Source organism: Homalodisca vitripennis, chromosome 1 (assembly GCF_021130785.1).
Source record: "Homalodisca vitripennis isolate AUS2020 chromosome 1, UT_GWSS_2.1, whole genome shotgun sequence".
NCBI lineage: Eukaryota > Metazoa > Arthropoda > Insecta > Hemiptera > Cicadellidae > Homalodisca > Homalodisca vitripennis.
In genome coordinates this window covers 73,625,740-73,650,308 of record NC_060207.1, presented here as the reverse complement: position 1 = coordinate 73,650,308, position 24,569 = coordinate 73,625,740, and the positions used below count along the sequence as shown (strand labels likewise).

General features: G+C 31.2%; 1 protein-coding gene across 2 annotated transcripts; it reads left to right on the top strand.

Moving 5' to 3' along the window:
• On the top strand, window positions 1–17,635 carry LOC124364626 (sister chromatid cohesion protein DCC1). 2 transcript variants are annotated; one of them, XM_046820244.1, is made up of 8 exons: window positions 1–395; window positions 6,160–6,330; window positions 7,412–7,583; window positions 12,395–12,623; window positions 13,658–13,858; window positions 15,290–15,415; window positions 16,518–16,695; window positions 17,456–17,635. In XM_046820244.1, the coding sequence occupies exons 1-8, from the start codon at window positions 370–372 to the stop codon at window positions 17,559–17,561; spliced, it is 1,209 nt and encodes a 402-aa protein (XP_046676200.1). In that variant the 5' UTR covers window positions 1–369; the 3' UTR covers window positions 17,562–17,635. The 2 variants fall into 2 exon arrangements, with proteins under 2 accessions (XP_046676200.1, XP_046676209.1); XM_046820253.1 differs by lacking the exon at window positions 1–395 and adding an exon at window positions 916–1,160.
• Window positions 17,636–24,569: the final 6,934 nt, after the last annotated feature.

The window sequence follows — 24,569 nt, the reverse complement described above, 5'->3', positions numbered from 1 at the left end:
AATATTCAGTCAGATATTTATTGAAAAGCCTAGCCTAGTAGTTGTTTTGCCAAAGCCTAGACTATTAGTAGACTTTGTTTTTCTATATGAAGTAGTATATACTATTAATATTGTTCTTTTTTAAATAATAACGAGAACATAACATTTAAAATTGTCAAAATCTGTTTGTTGAGAACCGAGTTTGTTATATTTTGATTGTTTATTAGAGGTTAGAATTCAGAAGAATTGTACAACTTTCAAAGTTATTTACATACAAAAGTAAAGTGTAATAATGTACTGTTTAGGTTTGAACTATTTTTAATAATACATATATTCTAGTGTATCTTTGGATTTAAAAGAAGTAAAAGTTTGATTGTTAATATTTTTATCATGGAAGTAGAACCACATAACAGAAGGTAAAACATTTGTGTAGACCTAGTACATCATTCATAGATGCCTAGGCTAATTATTTTTATTTTATTTCAAGATAGAGACATAAGTTTAAAAATACCAGGTGAAATGAAACCCTTTACTACCACACCAGTGTTAACAGAGTGATGCCACTTTTGAGTTCAACAACTACTATAGGTAGTCCATATGTTCAAAACGATACCTGACAGATTTAAGATAATTTGTATTGTCCTCTAATATTATTTATTGTAACTACTACAAATCCACAGTAGTGTTGTTTAATTGCTATTACACTCTGACGACAGTCAACTAAGAAACTCACAAAAGCACATCCTGAAATTTTACTTAAGACTTAGAAACAATGTTATTATTTTGATTTTGCAGTTATTGCTGCAAGTTTTTTATTATTTTATATTTTGATTGTGGTTTATTTTGTGTGGTAGGAATTATATGTAATAATGATAAGGACATTCTATCAATTTAGATTTGTCTGGATGCGTTGTTTTGTGTTAGGCCTAGGGCTAGTCATTCAGCAGTGCAACTTTTCTAAGAATGACAGTGATCGGGATACTGACGATTTATCAATCAATACCTGACGTGGTGACTCAGGAGATTCTTATTGAAGTTTGGTAAATGAAGATATTGCTGAAGTTAATCATAGTGGGTAAGAAACACATACATTTGTGCTGACTGTGGAACAGCTCTGTGTGCTGCAAATAAACCCAGCAGTAGCCCACAACAGCACCAATTGAAAACTCAGCACTTAAAGGGTTAGCTTATGCATAAACTGTTTTTGTGATATAGGCTTATGTAGTGTATTCAAAATCATTTACGGGGAGACTTTAATAAGCGGCCTACACTCGTTATTCAGTTGTTTTTGTCGAATTGTTTGATATACTATCCAACTTCAATATGAAAAAATCGTACACAATAAGAGTTATAATAAATTACTGTGACAAGAAGAATCTTCTTTATTACAATTTTAAAAAACACATTTAACACTAACATTACTAAACAACAAAACCATCTAAGGCCTAGACTTACAGATCAAAGAAACCTTACAATGTTTATAACTTGCCCAGCTTGATAGCAATGAGTAACAGCTTTTGTGAAATGGAGGAAAGAATTCTCCTCATGGGTTGCCAGGAGCCAAACGTACATGTTGAAGCCACTTAAATTAATCTCGTCACTTGTGAGAAATATCTCACATATTTTCCTCACATTCATTGCCATTTTCAGTCTCAAAATATTAGTTAATTCTTGCTATTTATTGTTTACTTTAAAACTGTTTTAAGTAATAAGGTGAAATCATATGCTAAGTTTAAAAAATTGTAATATTGAATTATGCCTTCGGATAAAAACATTGAACAATTATTTAAAACAACCGAATAACGAGTGTAGGCTGCTTATTAAAGTTTACCCATCATTTACACTACTCTTTAGTTGACAACTAAATTGAAGCACCTTTAAATCAGACATATTTGTTTATTATTGAGTGATGTGAACTGGCTAGAATGTGCCAAGAGAGTATGTAGGTTTATAGAAATCCTAATGTGCATGTGGCAGAAGCATATGGGTTTTGTACATTTTCTTCCAAATATGATTATTTTTAGCAGGGAATTCTAAAATATCAATTTAGATTTATTTATGTGTCTGAATGCAATATCGTGAACGTAGGAAATAAAACTAAAAAAATTCTAAATCAATTTAGTTCAAAACTTGTACTGATCAATCTGTACTTCATCTCAAAGTACGTCATTTTTAATCTGTCATTGTGATTGATCAGAAAAATGAAACAGAAACGGGTGTGCTTGGTCCCGACAGTTGCAGAAAGAAATTTGTAAATTTAATCAAATAAATCACCACTTAAATTTATTGTTAGATGAGAGATAATATGAGATATACTTGCAAAATAGTCTTTAAATTCTGTAGCAGCATCCATCAGATTAATTTGAGGTAGATAATTCTCATGAAAAGGTACAAAAACTCCATGGACATTACTCCCTACTGTTGGGATGAGGCCATAACATTCAAGAAGTTGTATCATATAGTCATAGAGTCTAACATTGCATCGGTTGTTGTATGAGAACCACTCTGTAATCCTAGGAAAGGAACCCTATCATTAGTAACAGATATCATGAGAGTAGTTTTAAAGATCTGACAATACTTAACCCCAGTATGTAGCTGCCACCTGGGATTTATGGCTCCTGAATTAGGGTTAGGACAAACTGATACAGTATTCAGAAAAGAAGTGACAGAAGACAGCCAATGCCTACTGACTATGCTGTAAATTTATCTGAGGATTCCTTAACTTACTAAAAGATTAGTCAGATTCTGTCAGGAACATGCCCTGAAAGATTTCTTTTGAAATACTTAAATGAAATAAGTATCTCAATTGATAGTAACAAAGTAATTTATATTTAAAATACACAACAAAATAATTAAAACACGAATGTAACAATGAAGTAATAATTTATATATTTTTCTTTTCAATCTTTTTCATACAAAATTGTTATTTAAGTATGTATATTCCAGTATTTTGAGGAATTAACATGAAATTAACAAAGTATTTGAATTTAACAGTATATATTGAAGTATACTACATAGACTAAACTTTGCGAAAGAATAAATTATGGAGGAAAGGGATGAGGATGGTTCTGATTTTAATAAATATTGTATCATTAATTACATTGGATTACTTAAACAGGTATATTTCCATGTGGCTCATAAAAGTATTCCTTACAAAAATTAGCTAAGGACTGATTGATTAGATTGTTTTTTCAGGGATCAAATTATCAAAAACTAACTAGTGTGTATACCTTGTGAGCAGATATTTCTTATAATTTAATTAAAATTAAAAATCATTAGGATCAACAGATTTTTGACAGGAAATTATTGTACATAGTATTTTATCAAAACTAATTGTAATCAGGTTATGTTATAGTATTTTAGTCAATTCTGTATCATATACTATTCCATTCAATATTATTGTTAGTTATTTTGTCATACATTACTTACCAGTAATTGCTAGAGCAGTGTTTCCTAAACTTTTTGGGCTCAAGGCTCCCTTCATGTTTGTATTACTTTTCGCAGCGCCCCACCCCCTCAGCTCATCATAATAGAGTCAATGAAGAATAACAATACTGCCAGAGCAATGACTTAGTCTTCAATGAATCAAAGACTACCCAAATCATCTTTGGAAGCAAGAAACAAGAAGTCTCAGCTTTGCCTGACTTCCAGGCGGTAAGAGCGACAAAACATCTTGGAGTAATCATTGATGACTCGCTGAACTGGCAGGACCACATAGATTCTCTCTGCAGGAAACTCAGCAGTGCCCTATTCGCCCTCAGAAGAACGCAAGCAGTTAGCACGCCTGAAGCAGTTTTAACTGCCTACCATGCCCTTTTTGAGAGCAATATGAGGTATGGTATAATGGCGTGGGGTGCGTCTTCCCAACACAACTTAGAACGTGTGCTTGTTCTTCAGAAGAAAGCAGTGAGGCTGTTATCTGGGCTGGGATGGAGAGACAGCTGCAGAGGACATTTCAAGGAGCTGAAGTTGATGACAGTTGTGGGTTTCTACATCTACGAAGTCATCGTCCTGGCGACCTCAAATCAGCAGACTCGACATCAAGACCTGCATGGGTATAATACCAGAAATGCCCAAAACTTTAGCCTTCCTGCTCATCATCGGACACTTTTTGAAAAAAAAAACCATCATATGCAGGGGCAAAATTCTACAACATCCTGCCTCAAGTCATCAAGAGTGAGAACCCCAGAACGCTAAAGCTTCATCTCACCAGGTGGCTTCTTGAAAACCCTTTCTACAGTGTGAATGAGTTTTTGAACTGGCAACACTTTCATCACTAATCATGGATTCAAAACCGAAATTGATTGTGAAGTAAGAAAATTGTTGTAATTAATTGTATTAATTTGTAACGCCATTTCAGGTCTTTGTGATTTTGAAATAAAGCTCTCTCTCTCAATAAAGTATTGTGACTTTATAATTCTCATAATAATTCATTCATATTGGTAAAATATTTGACTATATGCCTATTGTAAATTACCATTATCAAAATATGAAGTAGAAACCGTGTTTTTAATAAATTGTGTAAAACGATGTACTATTCACTAATTGATTTAAAGTGTACTTTACTGTACTTTACTGATTTAAAGAAGAACACAATTAATTATTATATTATTGTTAGGTGTATAGTAGTACAAATAAATATATAGAGGGAAATAAGTAAAGTACAAGAGTTAACATTTTAAATTTGGTTTTAGTAATTCACTGATTGCTTCATAAAAATGACAGTTTAACTAGTCAGATTATATCTACTCAAATTAATCATAGTTTGTAATATTCGTTTAAATTTTCACACAGGCCAATTGGACATACAGTATTTGCTAAAAGTCTATGCAAGAGATGAGATTTTTTCTTTAATTAATAAATAAAAATCTGAACTCATGTTCAAAACTGCAACACGCACTTCTTTTGCAATTTTAGTCTGTATTTTGATTTGATGACTGCCACAGATTAGAAGCCTGCCTTACAAGGGCAGGATGTTGCAAAGGGTATCAACACAAGCAACAATTTCCTGGCAATTTGCGGCTTCACTTATTTTGATATTACACCAAAACTTTAGCAAATAATTTGTTTTGAATCCAGTCATTATTGGAGTATCTGTTTGGAATTCAACCAGTTACTCACTCTCTTTAACGTTTAGATGAATTTCTTTGCTAAATGGATTTGATACCCACATAATAGAGTCGACACCATTGGTAGGGAGATTTTCAGTTTGGAAAGATCTTTCTCCATTAAACTGTTTCAATGCAGAAAATCTAGTATTCACCTTTAGCCATGATAACCTGCAAATCAAGTTTCTTTTTAAAACTTTGTATCTTGTCAAACAGGTTTTAACATATTTGTGTTCTTTTCTTGCAATTAATTACTTAGTAACTGAAATGTTCAAACTGTTCAATTTTTCAAACAATTCAGTAAGAAGGCTATCTTAGATAGAAAGTTCTTATCAATAACCGTATTGGCAATGACATTGTTTTTATCCTTCTGGTAAGCATATATTTCATGTCTCAGTTCAAACACACTAGAAAAGGGTTACTAAGAGACAACCAAAAAGACATACTGTAGAATAAAACACGAGTGGTTAGATCCTAAGTCCTTGTACATTTGTGAAAAATCGTATTTTTAGGAGTGTATTTAATGTAGTTGATTATACAGAAAACAATGTAAGGTATATAGTGCAGTTGTTTAATGAGGTGTTCTGGGGCTAATACTTCTCTATGGATCATGCAATGGGTCCAAATCACAATGATCACTTTCGCTCGAACGAGCTTGAATCCACGTAGCAAGAAATAGTGTTGAGTGTTTCTGCGAGTGTCTCACTGAAATGCTAATCATGTGATGACTTAGCAATCTCTTTTGTTTATGCTTAATTGTTTTAATATAAAAGTAATTTTAAGTAATTTATGAAACTGTAAGTATCCTAATGATAAATAATTTGATTTGACTTAAATCTAGTCTAGCGTAAAGGCAGTAATAAATAAATAAATAAATAAATATATATATATATATCTATTTTTTACACAATATGATAATTTCTTAATTACTGTCGCTCAATCACGGCACCCCTTACAGGATTTCAAGGTGCACTGCGGTGTACACCTTGGGAAGCACTGTTCTATAGTATTAATCTACAGAAACTTCTAAAATTACAATCTAATCTATTATGTTTTTTGTTTTGTTTTCAAGTTATGTGAGAACCCCAGAAGATGTCAAAGTTATGATAAAACATGCAAAATTAGAAGAAAAAGATATAAAACCAATAACACAAGCCATTTATTTTACAAACAGAACTGAGGAAGATTACAAACTTCTCGAGATTAACCCCTTAGTCATCAGTGCATTAAAAGAAGGGCAGAAGTAAGTATAATATTAAGGTAAGGTTATAATTAATAATGTGAACCGAAATTTACAAAGGTTTGATATTTCAAGCTGGTGTTTTTAAACTACTACATATCAAATAGTAGAAAATAATAAAATGTAAAACTCTATTAAAGTTTTAAATTGAAATAATTCATGCCTGTGTAATTCAGTAGTAACAGTTCTCACACATGAAATGTTGTAATGTACATTTATTACAAATCACCTGAATTTTCATTGTCAGATAAGGTACGAAATTAATTTAATTTGAATTTCCAGAAATGTAAATGGAAATTAAGGGAAGTGGAGTATTGGTGAAATAGGACAATAATGACATACTGGGTGCTGATAATACCAGAGAATCTCGTTTAATTCACTGAACTCACATAAGTGGGTGAGGTGGACAAATTGTTTAACCCTGCGCAACTCCGCAACTCTGGTGATAAATTTATGTTACTTACTGAAGTTTAATTGGCCATTTCAGAGCATATTAATATTGTAAATATTATAATCAGCTGACATGTTATGTTAAGGCCATACTCACTTATAACTTTTAAGATAAAAATGAGCAAATTCCACACTAACTGATTCTGCATTTTGAGACATATTATTGGTGTCAGTTTTATACTTATGAGACAGAGCTGGTTTCAATTATTGGTAATCTGGATATTTTGCCACTTTCATGGCATAAACCTTCCAATACAAGAACTGCATTAACAGACAGACACAATAACCAATTATTATTTTTAACATATATTCGACTGTTCTCTGGCTTACAAGATTATAGGCTATTGCAAAAATTCCTAATTTTTTGGCATCTTTCTCCCTTATGTTCTTATGTTAATGGCAACAGCTGTATTTGGTAATAAAAAAGGATGAACTTGTTTATGGCACTTTTATACTAATATATCCAGTCTTTTTTACACTTTACTGTGGTGAGAAATACAGCAACAAAGTATTATTGAATTTTATTCATCTGTAAAATTTAGTGTTAAGAGAGAATAAATTAAATGTCTCATGAATTTCAGCTCCAAAAAAAATTATACAAATTTTAATGTTGAAATTTTGCCACTACTTTTAGGGTTGTTTTTCGAGGAGCTCGGGATGACAAAGCTGTATTGTGTACTGAAGATAAAACTTTTGAAGTCAAAGAAGCTGAAACTTCCAACTCTCTGCTTCTTTTACCGGAACTGAAACTAGCAGAAGATTGTAAAGGTGATGATGAAGATGTCAGGCAATTAGAAGAAAGGAAGGTAACATCAACATTAAATTTATGTTTTGTTTTCAATAAAAATAAAGTTTTCTCCAGTATATATTATCGTATGGGGGACAAAGGCAGCTATCCATAAATAAATAAATTAAAAATTACAATTATTAAAAAGTACGTAAGAACAAAGTTCATTGAGTCATAAATAAAAAATAATATTAAGATCTCCTGTCACAAAGCTAAATCCAAATTACTGAGCCAGTTTTGAGACCCATCCTTTAAACCATTTAGACCAGCCAGACCACCAGAAAACAATCGCAGAGGGCAGTCGTTTACAATGTGCTCCATTGTCTGAGAGTTTGCGCCACAATCACACGTCTGGTCGTCAGTAATACCCCACTTAAATTTCCAGTTTTCTCCAGTTTTGACACTAGTATCCATGTTTTAATCATAGTTAGAGATTATATTGATACTCAAGTGTTTACGTACTATAACAAATAAGATTAAGTGGGTGGTCCAAATCAACAGATATTGGCATTTAAGGGACTGAAACTTACTCTGAAATCAGATTTTTAATTAAAATTTAAAAATACCCAGGTATTTATGAATATTTTGTATTTACCTTGATTCATAAATATCTGGATAGTGTATATCCCTGATCATAATATTAGTATTAGTAACCAGTTATGTGCTTTACTTTTTTCAGGCAATTCGAAATGTATTCTTCTATCCTTAAATATCACATGAAATGCCAGGTTTTCAGAACTGATCTTTTCTTTGTGTAAAAATCTAAAACATCAAGTAATTGATTAGTATACCTAATCACGAAAATGGATATGGGATTAGGTTATTCCAAGGAATTTACTGATGTAATGTATGTACTTATATTCATATGAAGGAATAAATCATTATTCTCATATGTGTTACTTTGCAATGTAGATGTGGTTTATGAACATTTTACTAAATCAGTCACTACAGGTAGTGGGTCAGCTTAAGTAGGGTCATTGTTTAAATCTCTTCAAGTGCAAAAGTTCATATTTAATTTGTAAATGGTTATTAAATTTGAATTCTTTTCTTATTGGATTGAGTTACTCAAACCTGAATTAAATGTCTAGTTCTCAGTTGTAGGCTGAAATCCAAGGCATCTGGCATGTTCAAACTGAACAAAAGCAATCTTCTGAACATTTATCTGCTTAATTAAGATTTTGTGTGTGAACTGAACTCCAATTTTTAACTTGTAGTGTCTCTTATCACTGGATGTTTTATAAAGTACCATTTTAAGTAACATCCTAATCCTATACTATAAATGCAAGAGTGAGTTTGTTTTTTATGCTTTCATATGTAAACTATTCAACTAATTGTACTGATATTGTACATAGACGTTCTTAGGATCCCTGGCCTATTTGACATGTAGGCTTATTCTTATTTCAAAACTCCTTCCGAGCTACATCCCACTGGTCTATAAAGTTGCGAAAAATCGCATCTTGCATGGTTGTATAACATCAAACAGATATTATTAATTGAAAGAGCCTATTATGAAATCAACTGTTCTGTGTAAACATTCTTTTATGACGTTGCAACCATATGTTTAATTAATTTAATCACTATTATTAATTTATTTACATTTATAACGTGAAATCTTAGAGTGAGCTTCAATAGCAACAACAATTCTTATTTAAACTTTTCCGCAACCCCTGTGGAGCAAATATCCAGATAAGAGAATTAACAATTTTTAAAAATATGTACTTTTTACTGCACATTTTAGCAAGTATTAAGTATGCAGTGGGTCAGTACTCTAATTCAGATATAAAAGACAATGTTACTATCTAACTTTTACTATAAATTTAAAGACTGTCATAAAACCCCTTGTAGTTGTCTTTTTACAAAAGTATGCTTCTCAGATCTGTATATTTATTTATATATACGTGTGTATAAGGATACCTTAATTGGGAATAAGGTAAAATCAACTATGGAACAAAACAAATTACTAAGACTGGAGTTAATTACAATGGCCATAAATATACACTATTTGATATGTTTTCTTGATTGTAGTAAAAAGGCAAACCTACTTTGGTTTTGGAAACATAATTCACTCAACCAGAAGTGCTCATACACATGCAAAGCTGCGGCTAACTGCTAGTTCAGTTAGCTTGATAAGCATCACACTCATACTCACTCAAATTTATCCATGTCTTTGTCTTTATGGGCAGTCTTAATCAGATTCTATTTTTGTAAATTTTTTTGTTCTTTCTCTCCATTATTTTTTTATTAGTTCAAACCATATTTTTAGATTAATTTATTTTTTGAATAAGTATGGTCTTATGAAAATTTGTGATATAATCCTTGGAAAGCTCATGGATTGATAGCTATTCAGTATTCAGGTATCAAAGAATCAACCGTCAGTCAACATGAATATACCAGACTCACCTTTGGCTTGCTGGGAGCTACACCCCCAGTCCCCTGTTCAGGTGTTTGAAAATTCGGGTATAAGAAGAATTTGGTGATAGGTTAAGTCTGGAGATTAGGCTTTCCAGGGATTTAAAAGTAGACCGTAGTTTGTTTAATTTTCTTGATTTAACCAATGTTTTGACATTGTGGACATTTTGTAACTAAATCATTAGAGATTCAACAAAAAGTATTAGGGCCTTTTTGTAGGAAATTTTTATTCTGTCCTCAGATTTGAGATGTAAACTCTCATTTGGCTGCAATCTGTTGTTAATGAAATGTCAGCACAATCTAACAATTCTTAAGTTGGATTTCAGCTAAGACCTCTGGTTTGCCAGGTACAGAGCTTGGGAGAAAAGACTGGTCAGTGATTATGAATTGCTTAGAGCAGTTTAAAATGAAAGAATTATTGGTCTCAGACTTTTTCTGGCAGTTACATAATCTAAAGTATTGAATTTAAATGTTTTAACATGCCAAGAAGTGGATTAGGCTATGTACCGTACTGAAGAGTACTTAATCAAAGTTAGTAAACTTTATCAGTTGAATAAGCTGATTATAGGGTTTAATTCAACCAGGATATAATCTGGGCAAACTGGACAGGATCCAGGAGGGGGGGGGTTAAAACCAATAAATACAACAATTATAAATTCGCTTTAGCAAATTGCTGTAATTTTAATGAAAAAAAAAATGTAAACTCTGAAAAGCCATGTGGATGAGTTAAAACATTTTTTTATGCAAAACTTTATAGTAGCTAACACTATATTGTACGTAGAAACAATGTAAGAATTTGTTTATTCCATTACAATTATGACCTATCTGACACAGAATCGTAAACATAGGCAAAATTTGACCATCAAAATATATGCTATATAATTCAAAACACTGATTTTATAATATTGTTGTTTTTGATTGTTTATTGATTAAAAATTGCCTTTGGTCAATAAGGAAAATTATTTAAATTATTTCACAAATAACCTCAAAAATGAAATTACAGCCAATATAATATATAGACAATGAGGAAAAACCCAACCTTACACAGCACACAGAAGTCCATTGGACTCCAAGACAAATTAAGTTGTTTATTACTCAACTATTGGCAACTAAAGTGGCCAGTAGTGGGGCTTGAAGTCTAGTGATGCCAAAATAAAATTACATGGGTACCAAAAATTCTAGTGAAAAACATATATAAAATGAAAAATTATATATATGAAATATAAAAAAGTTATATGAGAAAGTTATGTGGGGTCCTGTGGACACCAGTGTGCTCTTTCAAGGTTAATTAAATAACAACAATACAAAACAAGAATAACAATAGTAACAAATAACAAAATATAAATTATGACAATACTAAACATAAGTTTGAAAAGCAGTGTACAAAACATGTATAAAATAGGTATAATTAACAAACAATAGGAACTTCAGCAAGCAATACAATGAATAACAGGAATGTAATAAATAATAATGTAATAAATAACAGTTCAAAATTTGTGGCTATTTGTCTGTTCAAATTATTTTAAAAGATAAGAATAGCACTTAGTGAGTGTTAAACAAATATTGAGCACTGCAAAATGATCAAAACTGAACAGAAGCAAATGTACATTTCTCTTGGTGTCAATACGTTTATTGATATTCCACTTTCACTTAAGTCAACTGGGTTCTCTATTCTCCTAGTAAAAAGTATTTTTAAACATCCACTCTGTAAGTTCTTAATAATGTAAATATTCATAAAGTGAATGTTTAGTCAAGTGAATTACATTTTCCTCTGTCTTGTTTATTAATTTCGATACCAAATATTGAGCAAGGAACATCTAACATTGATTTGATCATAAACCAGTATTTTTTTATGAATGAATTAAAAATACTCTGTCCTTGTCTACTATTGTCGTTTCACTAACGCTCAGCCAATTCTTGGGGGATGTCGATCGTCATTGAACTATAAATTATTAACATGGAAATAAAATAACATGACAAAACTTTATGTTTATAGGTCAATTCGTTCTTGAAATATCTTAGGGCAGTAAACTTCTCTAATGCTCAGCTTAATCCTATGGAGGGACGTCTACCTCATGTGAACTATATCTTTTCAACGTAGTTAATACAATAGGTGAAAAGTGTCATACTTTACACTATACTTTAATAAGTGTCATGCAAAATTTCAAGTCCACAGCTCATGCACTGTTTGAAAGTGTTTCTTATCCATTCTACTAGATCGCATACGCAAGACGAGAGATTATTCGTCACAAAACATTATTGTGAAAACTGTTTATCACAATAGCACTTTCCACATGCCTCTCGGGATTACTACAGGTGGCACGTAGTGTGCTCTCCAATTCGTTGCAGGATTACTAGTCAAAGGGTTAATATAATAAGAGAATTGACCAACAAATAGTGGAAATCGTACTTTGTTCACAGATAGTTGGTGTTTTTCACACCTACCTGGAACTTCGACTTATCAAACCTCGCCTCAGGAGGTTGAAGAGCTTGTTGGAGCCGAGTAGTTACAGAGGCTCAGAACTGGAGGCTGACCTGTTAGAGTCTGGAGTGAGGTTGTACACAACTGTGGACCTGCTCAGGGAGGTGCAGGCCAGTGAGCAAGAGTTGACTGGGGGCCTGGAGGATCTAGGGGCTTGTTGCATTGATGGTAAGCTACTGTCTTGACATCTATTACAGAGAATCGTACAGTTCTACGTTGCTCTAGGAGCACTTGATGGCCAATAAATTATGGTATTTAATATCAGTTCGAGAAGTAGCAATCACTGCCTGTACATCCATGCAATATAGTCCTTGAAATTTTAAACTTGGTTCATAGGTTCCTCTTGTTCCAAGGAAGAACAAATTGATTTGGTGGTCAACTGAACAAATTGAATACAATGTTGGATTGGATAGTAAGACTTTAATTAATTATGTCCTTCACTTTTCTCTTGTATTAGTTTATATCATAAGGAGTGAATGAAGAATAATATGTTGCAATAAAATAATGCTTATTCAAAAAAACCTACTTTCACATAAGTTTAAAGAAATTGTTTGATAACAGGGAGCACCACTTCCTATATCCAACATTTCTTGCCAATTAAAAAAAAACACACAATGGCAATAAACAGCAAATTTTAAAGTAGGTTTTGAAAGTGAAAGGATTTTAGGAATATATGAAAGAAAGCTAATAACATCTAACCTAACCTAACCAGGTTAAGTTTGGAAATTGTAACATGAATTGTAACTCTTAAATATCAGTATACAATAAGGGCATTTTATTGTAGTTGATTCAAAGTGTGGTAAGTGGATCTTGGCTTGTGTGGACCTTCAAAGTCTGTGGCAGTGCGAGGCAGGAAGCAAAGGTGAAATGGAGGTTAACTTATCATTTGCTGCTTTAATAACATTATAGAAAATAGTAATGGTATAGTTATTGGTGCAGAGAATTCACTAATGTTCTCAATTTCCAGTGATAATCCAGTTTGTAATCCATGAATAAGCGTTGTTTGCCAATACTAGGATTAAGGATTTTTTAACTTAGCATAAAAGCATTGCGACTTGTCTTAACAAAATTGCCATTGTAGTATTTGGCGTTTTGTAAAATATTCTAAAACTGAGCACCAAGCACAGTAATTAAATGGTAAGATATTGTATTAAAGTTGATTTGGCAAGTATTTTACTGAAATATATTTTCATTGTTTACAGGTAAGTGGAGATTGCTGGAGTTTGATTACCACTTCAGAGTACTCTCATATTTCTTGAACTTGATTGATTCAAACTCTTGGAACGTCTCAAGTATCCCTTACAGAGAGACCATAGATAACTTGCAAGATCTGATGCCAATGTATATCCTAGAACACGTGTTTCATCAGTACTGTGAAATGTCGGGAGACCGTGATGATGAAGGTGATTCAACTTTCATATTTAGTTTTAGTTATTCTCTTAGCTTGAATTAAAAATAGAATATTATGCTCTAAAATTACCTCCATATTATGCAATAGTCAGTTTGTTGTTTTCATTACACAGATTCTGCTAAGAGTGGTAAACAGATATTTATTTTTATTGATGACTGATATTCTATAAAAAAATTATTGAATTACAATTGATTACTTTTTTATACAAACTTAAATAATCTATGCATTAGCCTTATGCAAATTACAAAACTGCTGAGACCTTCACATACAAAAGTGCATTTCCTTAGCTTTTCTGTACTCTCCCATATCACCGGTACAGTCTACAAAATAGTAGTTGTAAATTGTGTTCATAATTACTAAAAACATACCATTTTAAACTCACGTTTAGCCCAGTTGGTTTTGTTTATTTCACATTGTACCCCCTATTTAAATGAAAGAATTCTTGTACACGTCTCTGTGTAAAAGCTATTAGCCTCTGCAAGCAAAGGCCTAATAATTTAATCTAACTAATACAATTTTTCCAATTGCTCCAAAAATCTTCATTCAGCTTACTAAGTTATTTATTTCATTCTTATACACTATATTTCTTATAAATGTATTGGGAATAAGTGTTCCTCAAATGAAGTCCCTTGAAGGGCTCTCAGAGAGAAGTGTGGCAACTGTGTTGGAGAGTAAATTTGAATTCCAGGAATTTATTTCAGAATATCATCTGCTAAAAACTTGAATGTAAGAGTTTATCAGTACAACATTTTAGTGGGTTTAAGCTTTTTGCTTCTATACGTTGACTTTTCTATCATAATAAATTGGTGGTTTGTGCTATTATACACAATACCTAAAGCTTGCCAGTGGGTGTCCATGTATTTATTTGATCAGTTTTAAAACACCTTTTGAGGTTTAAGCCGACAAATGCTTCTGCAGGAGGACCCACCGATCCCTCTTTCATTTGATTGTCTATGTACGCCATTGTTGTTAAGCAAACATTTGCATTGAAAACCAAAAATTTTGGATCAAAATATTATTTTCTATACATTTATGTAAGTGTACGGGAAAATAAAAGGTAAATTATACCATCTAAAACACTTTTTCATTACGTATTAAATTGAAATTACTCAATTATATGTAACTATAACCAATTATTTAAATAAAACTATTCTAACTTACTTTAATCTTTAAATGTAAATTTCTTATAACAGGTTCATATGCAAAAGTGTTGAATGATCAGTATGTTGTTTATATTATTTATATTATGTTCAGCTACGTTCAATCAATAAAATATCAAAATTAATAAATTGATATTAACAGGATTGTATAAGTGACTTATGAACTACTGGGAAGTTAATTCACAGTTTTACTCTTATATTAATAAGCTGTACGATATATTAAGAGTGATTGTTTTTATACTTATCAGTTGTTTAAATTATAGGTGAACCATTATACAGTTTGCTAGAGGATAAAACTTGTCGATTCTTAGCTGAAGTCCTTCTGAGGCCAGCCGGTAGATTCAACCTCCAAGATTTTCTTCAGGCCTGGCAAGACAGTGTCCCAGAAGGTAGGAGAAAAATGTTTTGTTTCAAATTAAAATCTAAAGCACTTGATATTGTTTAAGTGGTGTTCTTATTCATTCGTACACCTCACAGATAGTCTCACTGATCAATCACACCTGATTAGTAAAACTGTCTCTCTCTCTCCTCAAAATAAAGTGTTTTTGTTCCTCTGAGGCTTAGGCATGTAATATATACAAAAAGTCTTAAAACAAGTCAAGTATTAAAACGCCAGTTATAGTTTGTGTGCCATTTTCACATTCTGTAAAAAATTGCCAAAGTCACCATAAAAACTAATCTGTTACAAGGTGTATTTGCGATACAATTACATATAATATATACAATCAAGGTTAGTTGGGACCATTATTTATTGATTTAGTTTGTTGTGATTTTTAATTTTATTTGTGTGTAGTTTTAAATTTTGTTTTACATTTATTTATTCATATTTATTGACCTAAGTTATTCTGAGAAGCAGTCTTTAAACTCAGAAATGTTTGGGAATAAAATTCACATTTTTATATTTTCTAAGCCCTTATACATTGTTTTTATCTCTGAAAATAAAAAATCTGGAATATTAAGAAGTCTTTTTGGGTAGTGTATATGTGTGTGTGTTGTTTTGATTGAAATATACATAGAAGGTGGGTTGGTCATAGGAGAAGATACGTACTATACAATTGTAATAAATTATGTTGAGCAGTTGATTTTCCATTTAGGTATTTGTGTGACTAATCAAACTTGTGGAAAGGAGAGGGGCCACACTAGGGTACCAATTTAACTTTCTTAGAATGAGGATTCCCTTCAACCTAAATCAGGATTAACAGAATACTGTACACAAGTAAAATGATGCAGTGAAAAAATACTCCTTAAATTTATATTATCAACTAATGACACATGTACAATTGATCTATCTTATTTTAAGTGTAATAATGTGATAAACCCTTTAGCACCTAATTTTACAGTTGTACATGATTTGAATTCATTTATCAGGTTTCATATAAGATAGAACAGTTGTTTAGAGAGACCTCTTTGAAGTTTATGATTCTATAGGATAATAAAGGGATGAAAAAATAAAAATAAAAAATTACATTTTAAAATATGTCTGGTGTTCAGGACTCCAGACAGATCTGAAGCAGCTGGATGGAATAGCTCTTACTGACCTCAATGCTAGGCCTCAAGTTATTTGGTTCTTCCCAGAAACTGATCTACCAGAAGATATTCAAGAACGAATAAATGTACTTTTTGAAATCCGTGACAAATGGACATTGGATCAAATACATCCCTACATAGAGTGAGTCATTTATTTAATAATATTTATTTTGATATAACTGTTTGTTAAAAACATTGAAGGAAACAAAAGCTGAATTTTGTTTACCAATTACCAAGTAGAGAGGGCAATAAAAAGCTAGATAATAAGGTAAAAACAGGTTATCCAATATATTTTTAGCTGTTTTTTATGTATTGAGGTTTGTCCAAGGTGACAAGACTGACATATAGCCCACTATGCCTCCTCATGAAGTCTGGACAGGAGGTTTAGGACTAAGTGCAATAGAAAGTTTCTGAGTTTCTTGTCCTTGCAGAAAAATGCCAAGCCTATTTCAGTGATTTTGTAACATTGTACTAAAACAGCCATAAAATCAATGCGGTTTTAGATAGGCTCTTAATTTTGTTTTTTTTCTTTATATATATAAAGCACAAAAACTTGAGCGAAAATGTCCTCAAAACAACTTATACTACTATGTACAACTAAAATTGTACACATGCACAAAAAAAGTTTTTTCATATTGTGTTTAAAAAATAAGAAGTATATTAACTGTATTGGCGACTGAGATATGTGTAATGTATGTATTTGATTCAAAATTATCAATGTAATATCTAACATTATTATTAATTTAATGTATGAATTACTAGTACACTTGTTTACTTAATCTAAATACAACAAACACAGGTATTTTAAACCACCTTACATTTTTTATCGGTATGAAAATTATTTTGATATGTGTTCCTCATTTTATTAATTTTGTTTGTAATTTGCCTGATTTTTATTTTAGAAAATTAACAACAGAAAAGCAGAATGTGAATGCACTTTTAACAAAGCATGCTCGAGCATCCAACATCAATGGTGTGCGATACTACAGTTCACGTCATGGAAAATGATACTTCTACTATCAATACTGTATATATCTTTGTACAAAATGTGTAAAATTATAAATATAATCTGTTTATTGTAATTTCTGCTTTAATTGTTAAATAAGTAATCTGAAAGATATTTTACTAAATCACCTGAAGACAAAGTGTAATTTCTTTCATTCCTTACGCATCACCACAAAACATTTCTTCTGATTATTATTAGAATGATTTATATTACAATCTTAAGAAACAATATATTTGCCATTAAACACTTTCTCTTGCCAGACTCATGGCCTTTATTGAAGATACACAATCTTCACTTGGAATGTCTAGTCCATGGATTCGTCTAATGGTGTGGTAACACTGGAAATATACTGGTTTCACCCAAAAACCCAATCTTGTATGTGCTAATAGTATGTGGAAAGATAAATGTGCTTTGACCAGCACTGTTATCTTGCCAACCTTTTTTTGCTTATTAAGAGATAAACAATTTATAACTTTGTTAAGCCCTCCAAATTAATCTATTTTATAAATAAAACATTGGTAAAACAGTATACATTATATTTATAAAATATAGTTTTGGGTCACACTACTTCACATTTTCTTATTGCATTATCATACCTTGAAAAAGGTATGATCAATTGATAGCTTCCATGTATTGTTTTCTTAAACCAAAAAGCAACTACAACTTTGTTAACATCGATTTTGAGTTTATGGATTACTCTACCTCTGTTCAAGTGACTGAAAATTGTGACACTATATAACATTTTCTTGTTAATACTTTTTTAATAACTGGTACACTCCAAAATTAAAACATATAAAAAATCTACTTTTACTTTATTTTGACAAATCTAAAACCAACACAGTGTACAAAGGAGCTTATGCTAGATTAAAAAAAATGTATAGGTATGAAATTAGAATAGCAAAGTTGAGAGCCAATGATAATTTTATAACTACTTCTGACAACAAGTGTAAGGCAGCTTGGAAGGTCATAAATTCAGAAATGGGGAGGGAGAGCAGCAACAAAAATCATAGTTTTCCTTTCTCCGCTGAAAATTTTAACGATTACTTTGTAAATATTTGTAATGATATTATACCAAATTCAAACCCAGCCAATATTGTAAATGTAGACAAAATGCTAGAAACAACACATGTTAACATTGTAAATAATTTTAAATGGAATGATGTAACTGTACTTGATGTAGAAAGATGTATTAAAAAACTCAGTAGTTCAAAGTCCGAAGATTTTTATGGTTTATCAAACTATGTATTAAAGCAATGTTACAGTGTTTTGCTATGTCCTCTGGCCTATTTGATAAACTGGATGTTTTTTGAGGGTATCTATCCTAAGTGTCTGAAAATTACCATTACAATACCTGTTTTTAAGAAAGGAGATATTTACTCTCAAAGTAATTATCGTCCAATATCACTAGTTCCAGTTATGTCAAAAGTTGTAGAAGCTATAATTAAGGAACAACTCAATAAGTACTTTGAAATAAATAGATTTCTATCATCAAGTCAATATGGTTTTAGGAAAGGTCTTTCTACCATCAATGCTATAGAAAATATAGTGTCCTATGTATTTCAAGGATTCGAAGAAAAAAATTATACTCATGCAACCTTGTTGGACCTAAGTAAAGCGTTTGACATTGTGTCTCACGATATTCTTATGACAAAACTTGAATTTTACGGTATTGTGCAAAATGAGATAAATCTATTAAGGTCGTACTTGATGGATAGATATCAAATGGTTAAAACTGGTGAACAACAATCAAGCATGCAAAAAGTATTAAACGGGGTTCACCAGGGCTCAGTACTTGGGCCATTTCTTTTTATTATTTTTACTAATGACTTCCCAAGTTTCTTATCCAGTAATTGTGCTTTATATGCTGATGACACAACATTGTTAAATGCAGGAAAAGATCTTAATATATTACTCGAAGACAGTGAAACCACATTTAAAAAGTCTTGCATATGGCTTGAAAATAATAAATTATTACTTAATAAAAATAAGACTGAAAGAATTGTTTTTGGGCTTAAAAACACTGAAAATAGATCTGTTAAACTCCTAGGAATAAATCTAGACTGCAAGCTTAGTTGGAATGAACATACAAATCAATTGTGTAAAAAATTGGCTAAAGTTCTTTTCTTATTAAGGAAACTAAAAACATGTACCAGTAGGGAACTTATTTTAAATGCTTACTACTCTTTTTTTCACTGTCACCTATTATACGGTACAACTCTTTGGGGAAACTCCTCTGGGGCTCAACAGGTTTTTATATGGCAAAAGAAGGCGATTAGATGTATAGTGGGAATTGGGGACACTGAATCATGTAGACCGCATTTTATTGATCTGAGTATTCTAACGTTACCCTGTGTGTTCATGTTTCAATCAATTATGTATGTTAAAGACCATTATGCAGAATTTAATTTACGAAGCAGTAAACATGTATATAACACCAGAAATAAAAACCTTATTGATGAAGAATTTGTACGTCTAAGTAAGACAAAAAGTAATTACATACATATTGGCATAAAGCTTTTTAACAAATTACCTCTAAATGTAAAGTCTTTGTCTGTAAATAGTTTTAAATTGGTTCTTAAGAAATGGTTTTTAAAAAAAGCTTTTTATAGTTTAGACGAATTCTACAATGTTTCATTAGATGACATAATATATTTTAGGTGTAATATTTATATATCATAATTTATTCTCATATTTTGTAATTTTTGTATTATTTGTTGTATTTATTGATTGTTAATTTTATTAATTGTTATGTTTGTTAATTGTTATATTTGTTCATTGTTATATATTGTTAATTGTTATATTTAGGACTTAAGATACATTGACAAACAACAAGCTATCTTACATCAAATTTTCACTGAAGTCAAATGTCTGCTATTTTATTTGTATCATTGTGCTACCATTTAATTGACTAATGTGACAAAGCCTATTGTAACATATGTTATTTAACGGCAATAAACGAATTGAATTGAATAATAATAATTTATGGAAATTCACTGAAAATTTAAGTCTGTAATTACTGTATACTAGTAAAAAAGGTAGGTTAAAATTTGTTTTCTTTAAAATAAACAGCTTATTGGGGAAAAAGCAGACTTGAAATGCTATTTTTTTCTTAAATTTCTGCGACAACTTCAAACTAAGAAAATAATATAATATATTTCATACTTTTGTCTCATCCAGTTTACATTCAACTGGATGTAGTTTCATATTCGGTGGTAAGATGTATGAAATACATTAATCAAAGTGTTTATTGAAAATTATTTAAATTCAGGAAGTACAGAATTGAATAGTTCACGAACTTATTGTTGTTCAATACCGATATCACAATTCAAACTAACTGAATTATCTTGTTGGTTATCTGAAGGTTATTTATTATTAGCAACTGAAGATATAGGTATAATGCACATAAAGTAGCTTGGTGGTAAGGGTTGATTCAATATGAATATTGAGTTAAGCTCTATTTCACTTTCTGCTTAGTGGAGCTTTTGAAATCTTGACACTGTACAGATTGACTCACTGACTTTTGAAATCTTGACACTGTACAGATTGACTCACTGACTTTTGGAATCTTGACACTGTACAGATTGACTCACTGACTTTTGAAATCTTGACACTGTACAGATTGACTCACTGACTTTTGAAATCTTGACACTGTACAGATTGACTCACTGACTTTTGAAATCTTGACACTGTACAGATTGACTAACTGACTTTTGAAATCTTGACACTGTACAGATTGACTCACTGACTTTTGAAATCTTGACACTGTACAGATTGACTCACTGACTTTTGAAATCTTGACACTGTACAGATTGACTCACTGACTTTTTATGGATCTCTTCAGACAGACTTGGACTCCAGATTCCAGAAGTAAATATAAAATACATATTTCAGAAAGAATGACCAGTTATATCACTAATAATTTTTTTTGTCTATCCTTGGAGATTGACATCAGAGGACTGTGGGTCTATTTTGTCTGCTGGCTGACACTACACCAGCATGACTGATTGGAGTTCATATGGTAAGCCTGGTGGAAGGTGAGGGAGCAGGAAATATGACTGTCCTTTTTGTTTAAAGGTTGTTATTAAGTGCCCTCTATACTTTACTTTGTGCAACTCCAAACAGTTCAGAAATATGTCTCATTCTAATTATCTGACTACATAAAGCAGTGCAATGAAGATTAAATTACTTTACATTAAGGTTGTCCATATGTCAGTATCGCACACTCTGAGCGTTAAATCACATGAGCATCATCGTTTCCTGTTTTCTACCATTCATGCGATAATGCAGCCCTCTGACCCATTCCCCCTCCAGTCCAAGTTCATCTCTTCCTCTCTCACTCCTCCTAAACTATAGATTAGCCAATTCTATAGTAGCAGGGCACTATTTCATGTTTTGCATGTTCATAACAAAAATTTTTACACTAAATCCATCAAGTATTTGGTATGAGATTTTATAAGGTTGAACGTACGTATAGCTTTAACATTTTTAAATAAAAACTTCCAAGTTTGGCAAAACGAGAGAGCAAAATGTTGCTAAAATTGGCTTTGGCCGTCAACTTTAAAACGTGTTAAGAAATGTTGTGTAAGTATAATAAAACTTGTCAATTATTACGTAATATTAAAAGATTTTAATATTGTGAATGGATTGGAAATAGTTGAACTAAAAAAATTACAGGATTGAATAATATACATTTACATTATGGAAATAGTGGTGAAATATCATAAGTTCTAACAAATTAAAACTATATTTGGTACTGAGACAGTTCATACACATTACTTGGATAAGTTCTTGATCAATAAAAATCTTGTTTCTCAACCAATAAAAGGTTTCAAGATGGCGACTACCCATTTTTGTGCAAAATCATGACATAATACAAGTATATGACATGTATTCTATAAAAAATTGTTTAAATTAGTGTCTAGACAAATGAATAGTTAAAAACATTGTAATTCATTCTAATCTTTCATCAACCATAGTCAATATTCAATTTGAAACAAACAATTAATTTATATTCTTATTTTAATCTTGTATGTTACAAGGTGATTAAGAAATAGCATTGTACTTTTTTACCAGATTAATCCAATATGTAGAGAATTGTTATTACGACAGCCATAATGCAATTTTTAAAACTACTTGAAGAGGTCTCATTTCCCTTCTGACTTGGAGGAAAGGTGGATTTCACATGTGCTGATATCTCGAACTTTTATAAAGATACAATTTTCTTGTATACTTCTAAAACTTTCGAACAGTCACTATCTTGAAATATATGAAAGGGTTATAGAAAACAATATTAAGAGTAACAGAAGCTTTAAATTTTGTAAAATATCCCAGACCAAAATTTTGTACACATGCAAATGGCCGTCATCCTAAAACTCTATTGGTTGAGGGTAGTTGAAGAACTTATCCAAAGAATGTATAATTTCAGTTTGAATTGGCTATATATTATGGCAATCATGTGTTGACCACTATTCTCACAATGATACAGTATATTTATTTTTTAAAGGTTTGTCCCGCCATTATCTGAAAAACTTTACAACAGAATAGAACATGTAACAGAAGCGTTGTGAATGACCTTACAATTCTAAAACACTTGTTTATTTTTTCTTACAACGAGTAAAAACTGACATAACCATTCCTTTTGAAGTACACATGTATATATTTTATTGTTACAAGTAAATATGTTAACAAACATAATTTCTGGTTAATTGTAACTAAATTTTAAAAACAAATTTATATGCTTAAGATTTTTGTTTTTAAGGTTTCAAGACAATAGAGTTTTTAAATAATCGAAAGTGTTGTATCATGCCAACCTTTATAGACATTGTACCATCAATGTTGCGTGAATTAACCATTTAAACTAAAAAAGCATATTTACTTTGATGTTTCGAAATAGGTCCTCTCTCAGAGAAATTAACTTTTTAGATTAAACCAGCAGGAATATTTATTCCTAAACCATATATAATTTTAAGTCAGATTTAGATCGTACCCGTAAAGTAGGTTTGTCATACCTGTAGGGTGTTATTTTTTTAGTAAGGATCAAATCCAAATAAATTATAGCACAGCACAGAAGGTCCCAGTTTTAAATATACGTTATAAAAGTAGAAGATAGGAATTTGCCTTTTAGTTTTAACTATTTCAATAGACAGGATAACAATTTTTATTACTGTAAATTATTACAAAAATTGTAAACGACCAGACATGACGTTTGGAGATCAAATAAGCTGGGAAGTCTGATCTTGGTGATAAATTTCATATCAATTTATTATTTTTCATCCGTTTTAATTATTTTGTTTAAAGGTTCCTCGTGGATACTTGAAGAAGTGGTAATTACAAAACAACCATCATATTTGAGTTGCCACATTTGTTTTTGTCTTCACTGAACAAAATGTTATAAAAAGCTGAAAATTAAAATGCGTGGAATTTAACAGATATAGTTATTACGTGTCATTTTTATGGGGGGCAACAGGTAAAAACTGTCCTAATTTTTTTTAAAGGTTTATATGTGGGTTTGTAACATCTGCACATACTTTTAAGAAGGATAATATCGATATAGCTACTGAACTGAGTCCTGTGTTGGATTCTATTGACATGATAGTGTATGCTAGGAGACAGGGACAACATTTTTTATTAAATACCGTATAAGACACATTTTATTACCCATTTTTCAAGTTGAGTAAGATGAGATAATTTGACAAAATTATAGGCATTTTGTGCAAAGCTTAAGTTAAATTATTAATTTCAGTTCATACAACACTCATAATATCTATTTTATCCAAGTTGCATTGTTTGGATAACATTAGTTTTTTTTTTTATTTTGAGAACCAAATACTGAAACCATCATCAAACTGTATCTTGTGTATATACAAGCAAGGTAAGAGTATGCCTCGCTATGTGTTGCAAAATACACTTAGCTGAGGTTGCAGTCAAAATTTCAAGTTTATAGCTCATCTCATTATTGATATGCCTTACAGATAGACAGACAATAATGCGGAAAATAAATTTCCATCCCC

Excerpts from the sequence above, each read along its gene's own strand:
- LOC124364626 (XM_046820244.1), top strand. The coding sequence starts at position 370 with ATGGAAGTAGAACCACATAACAGAAG. Across the intron at positions 396-6,159 it reads GTAGAACCACATAACAGAAG|TTATGTGAGAACCCCAGAAG; the intron begins GTAAAACATTTG and ends TTTGTTTTCAAG. Across the intron at positions 7,584-12,394 it reads GGCAATTAGAAGAAAGGAAG|ATAGTTGGTGTTTTTCACAC; the intron begins GTAACATCAACA and ends CTTTGTTCACAG.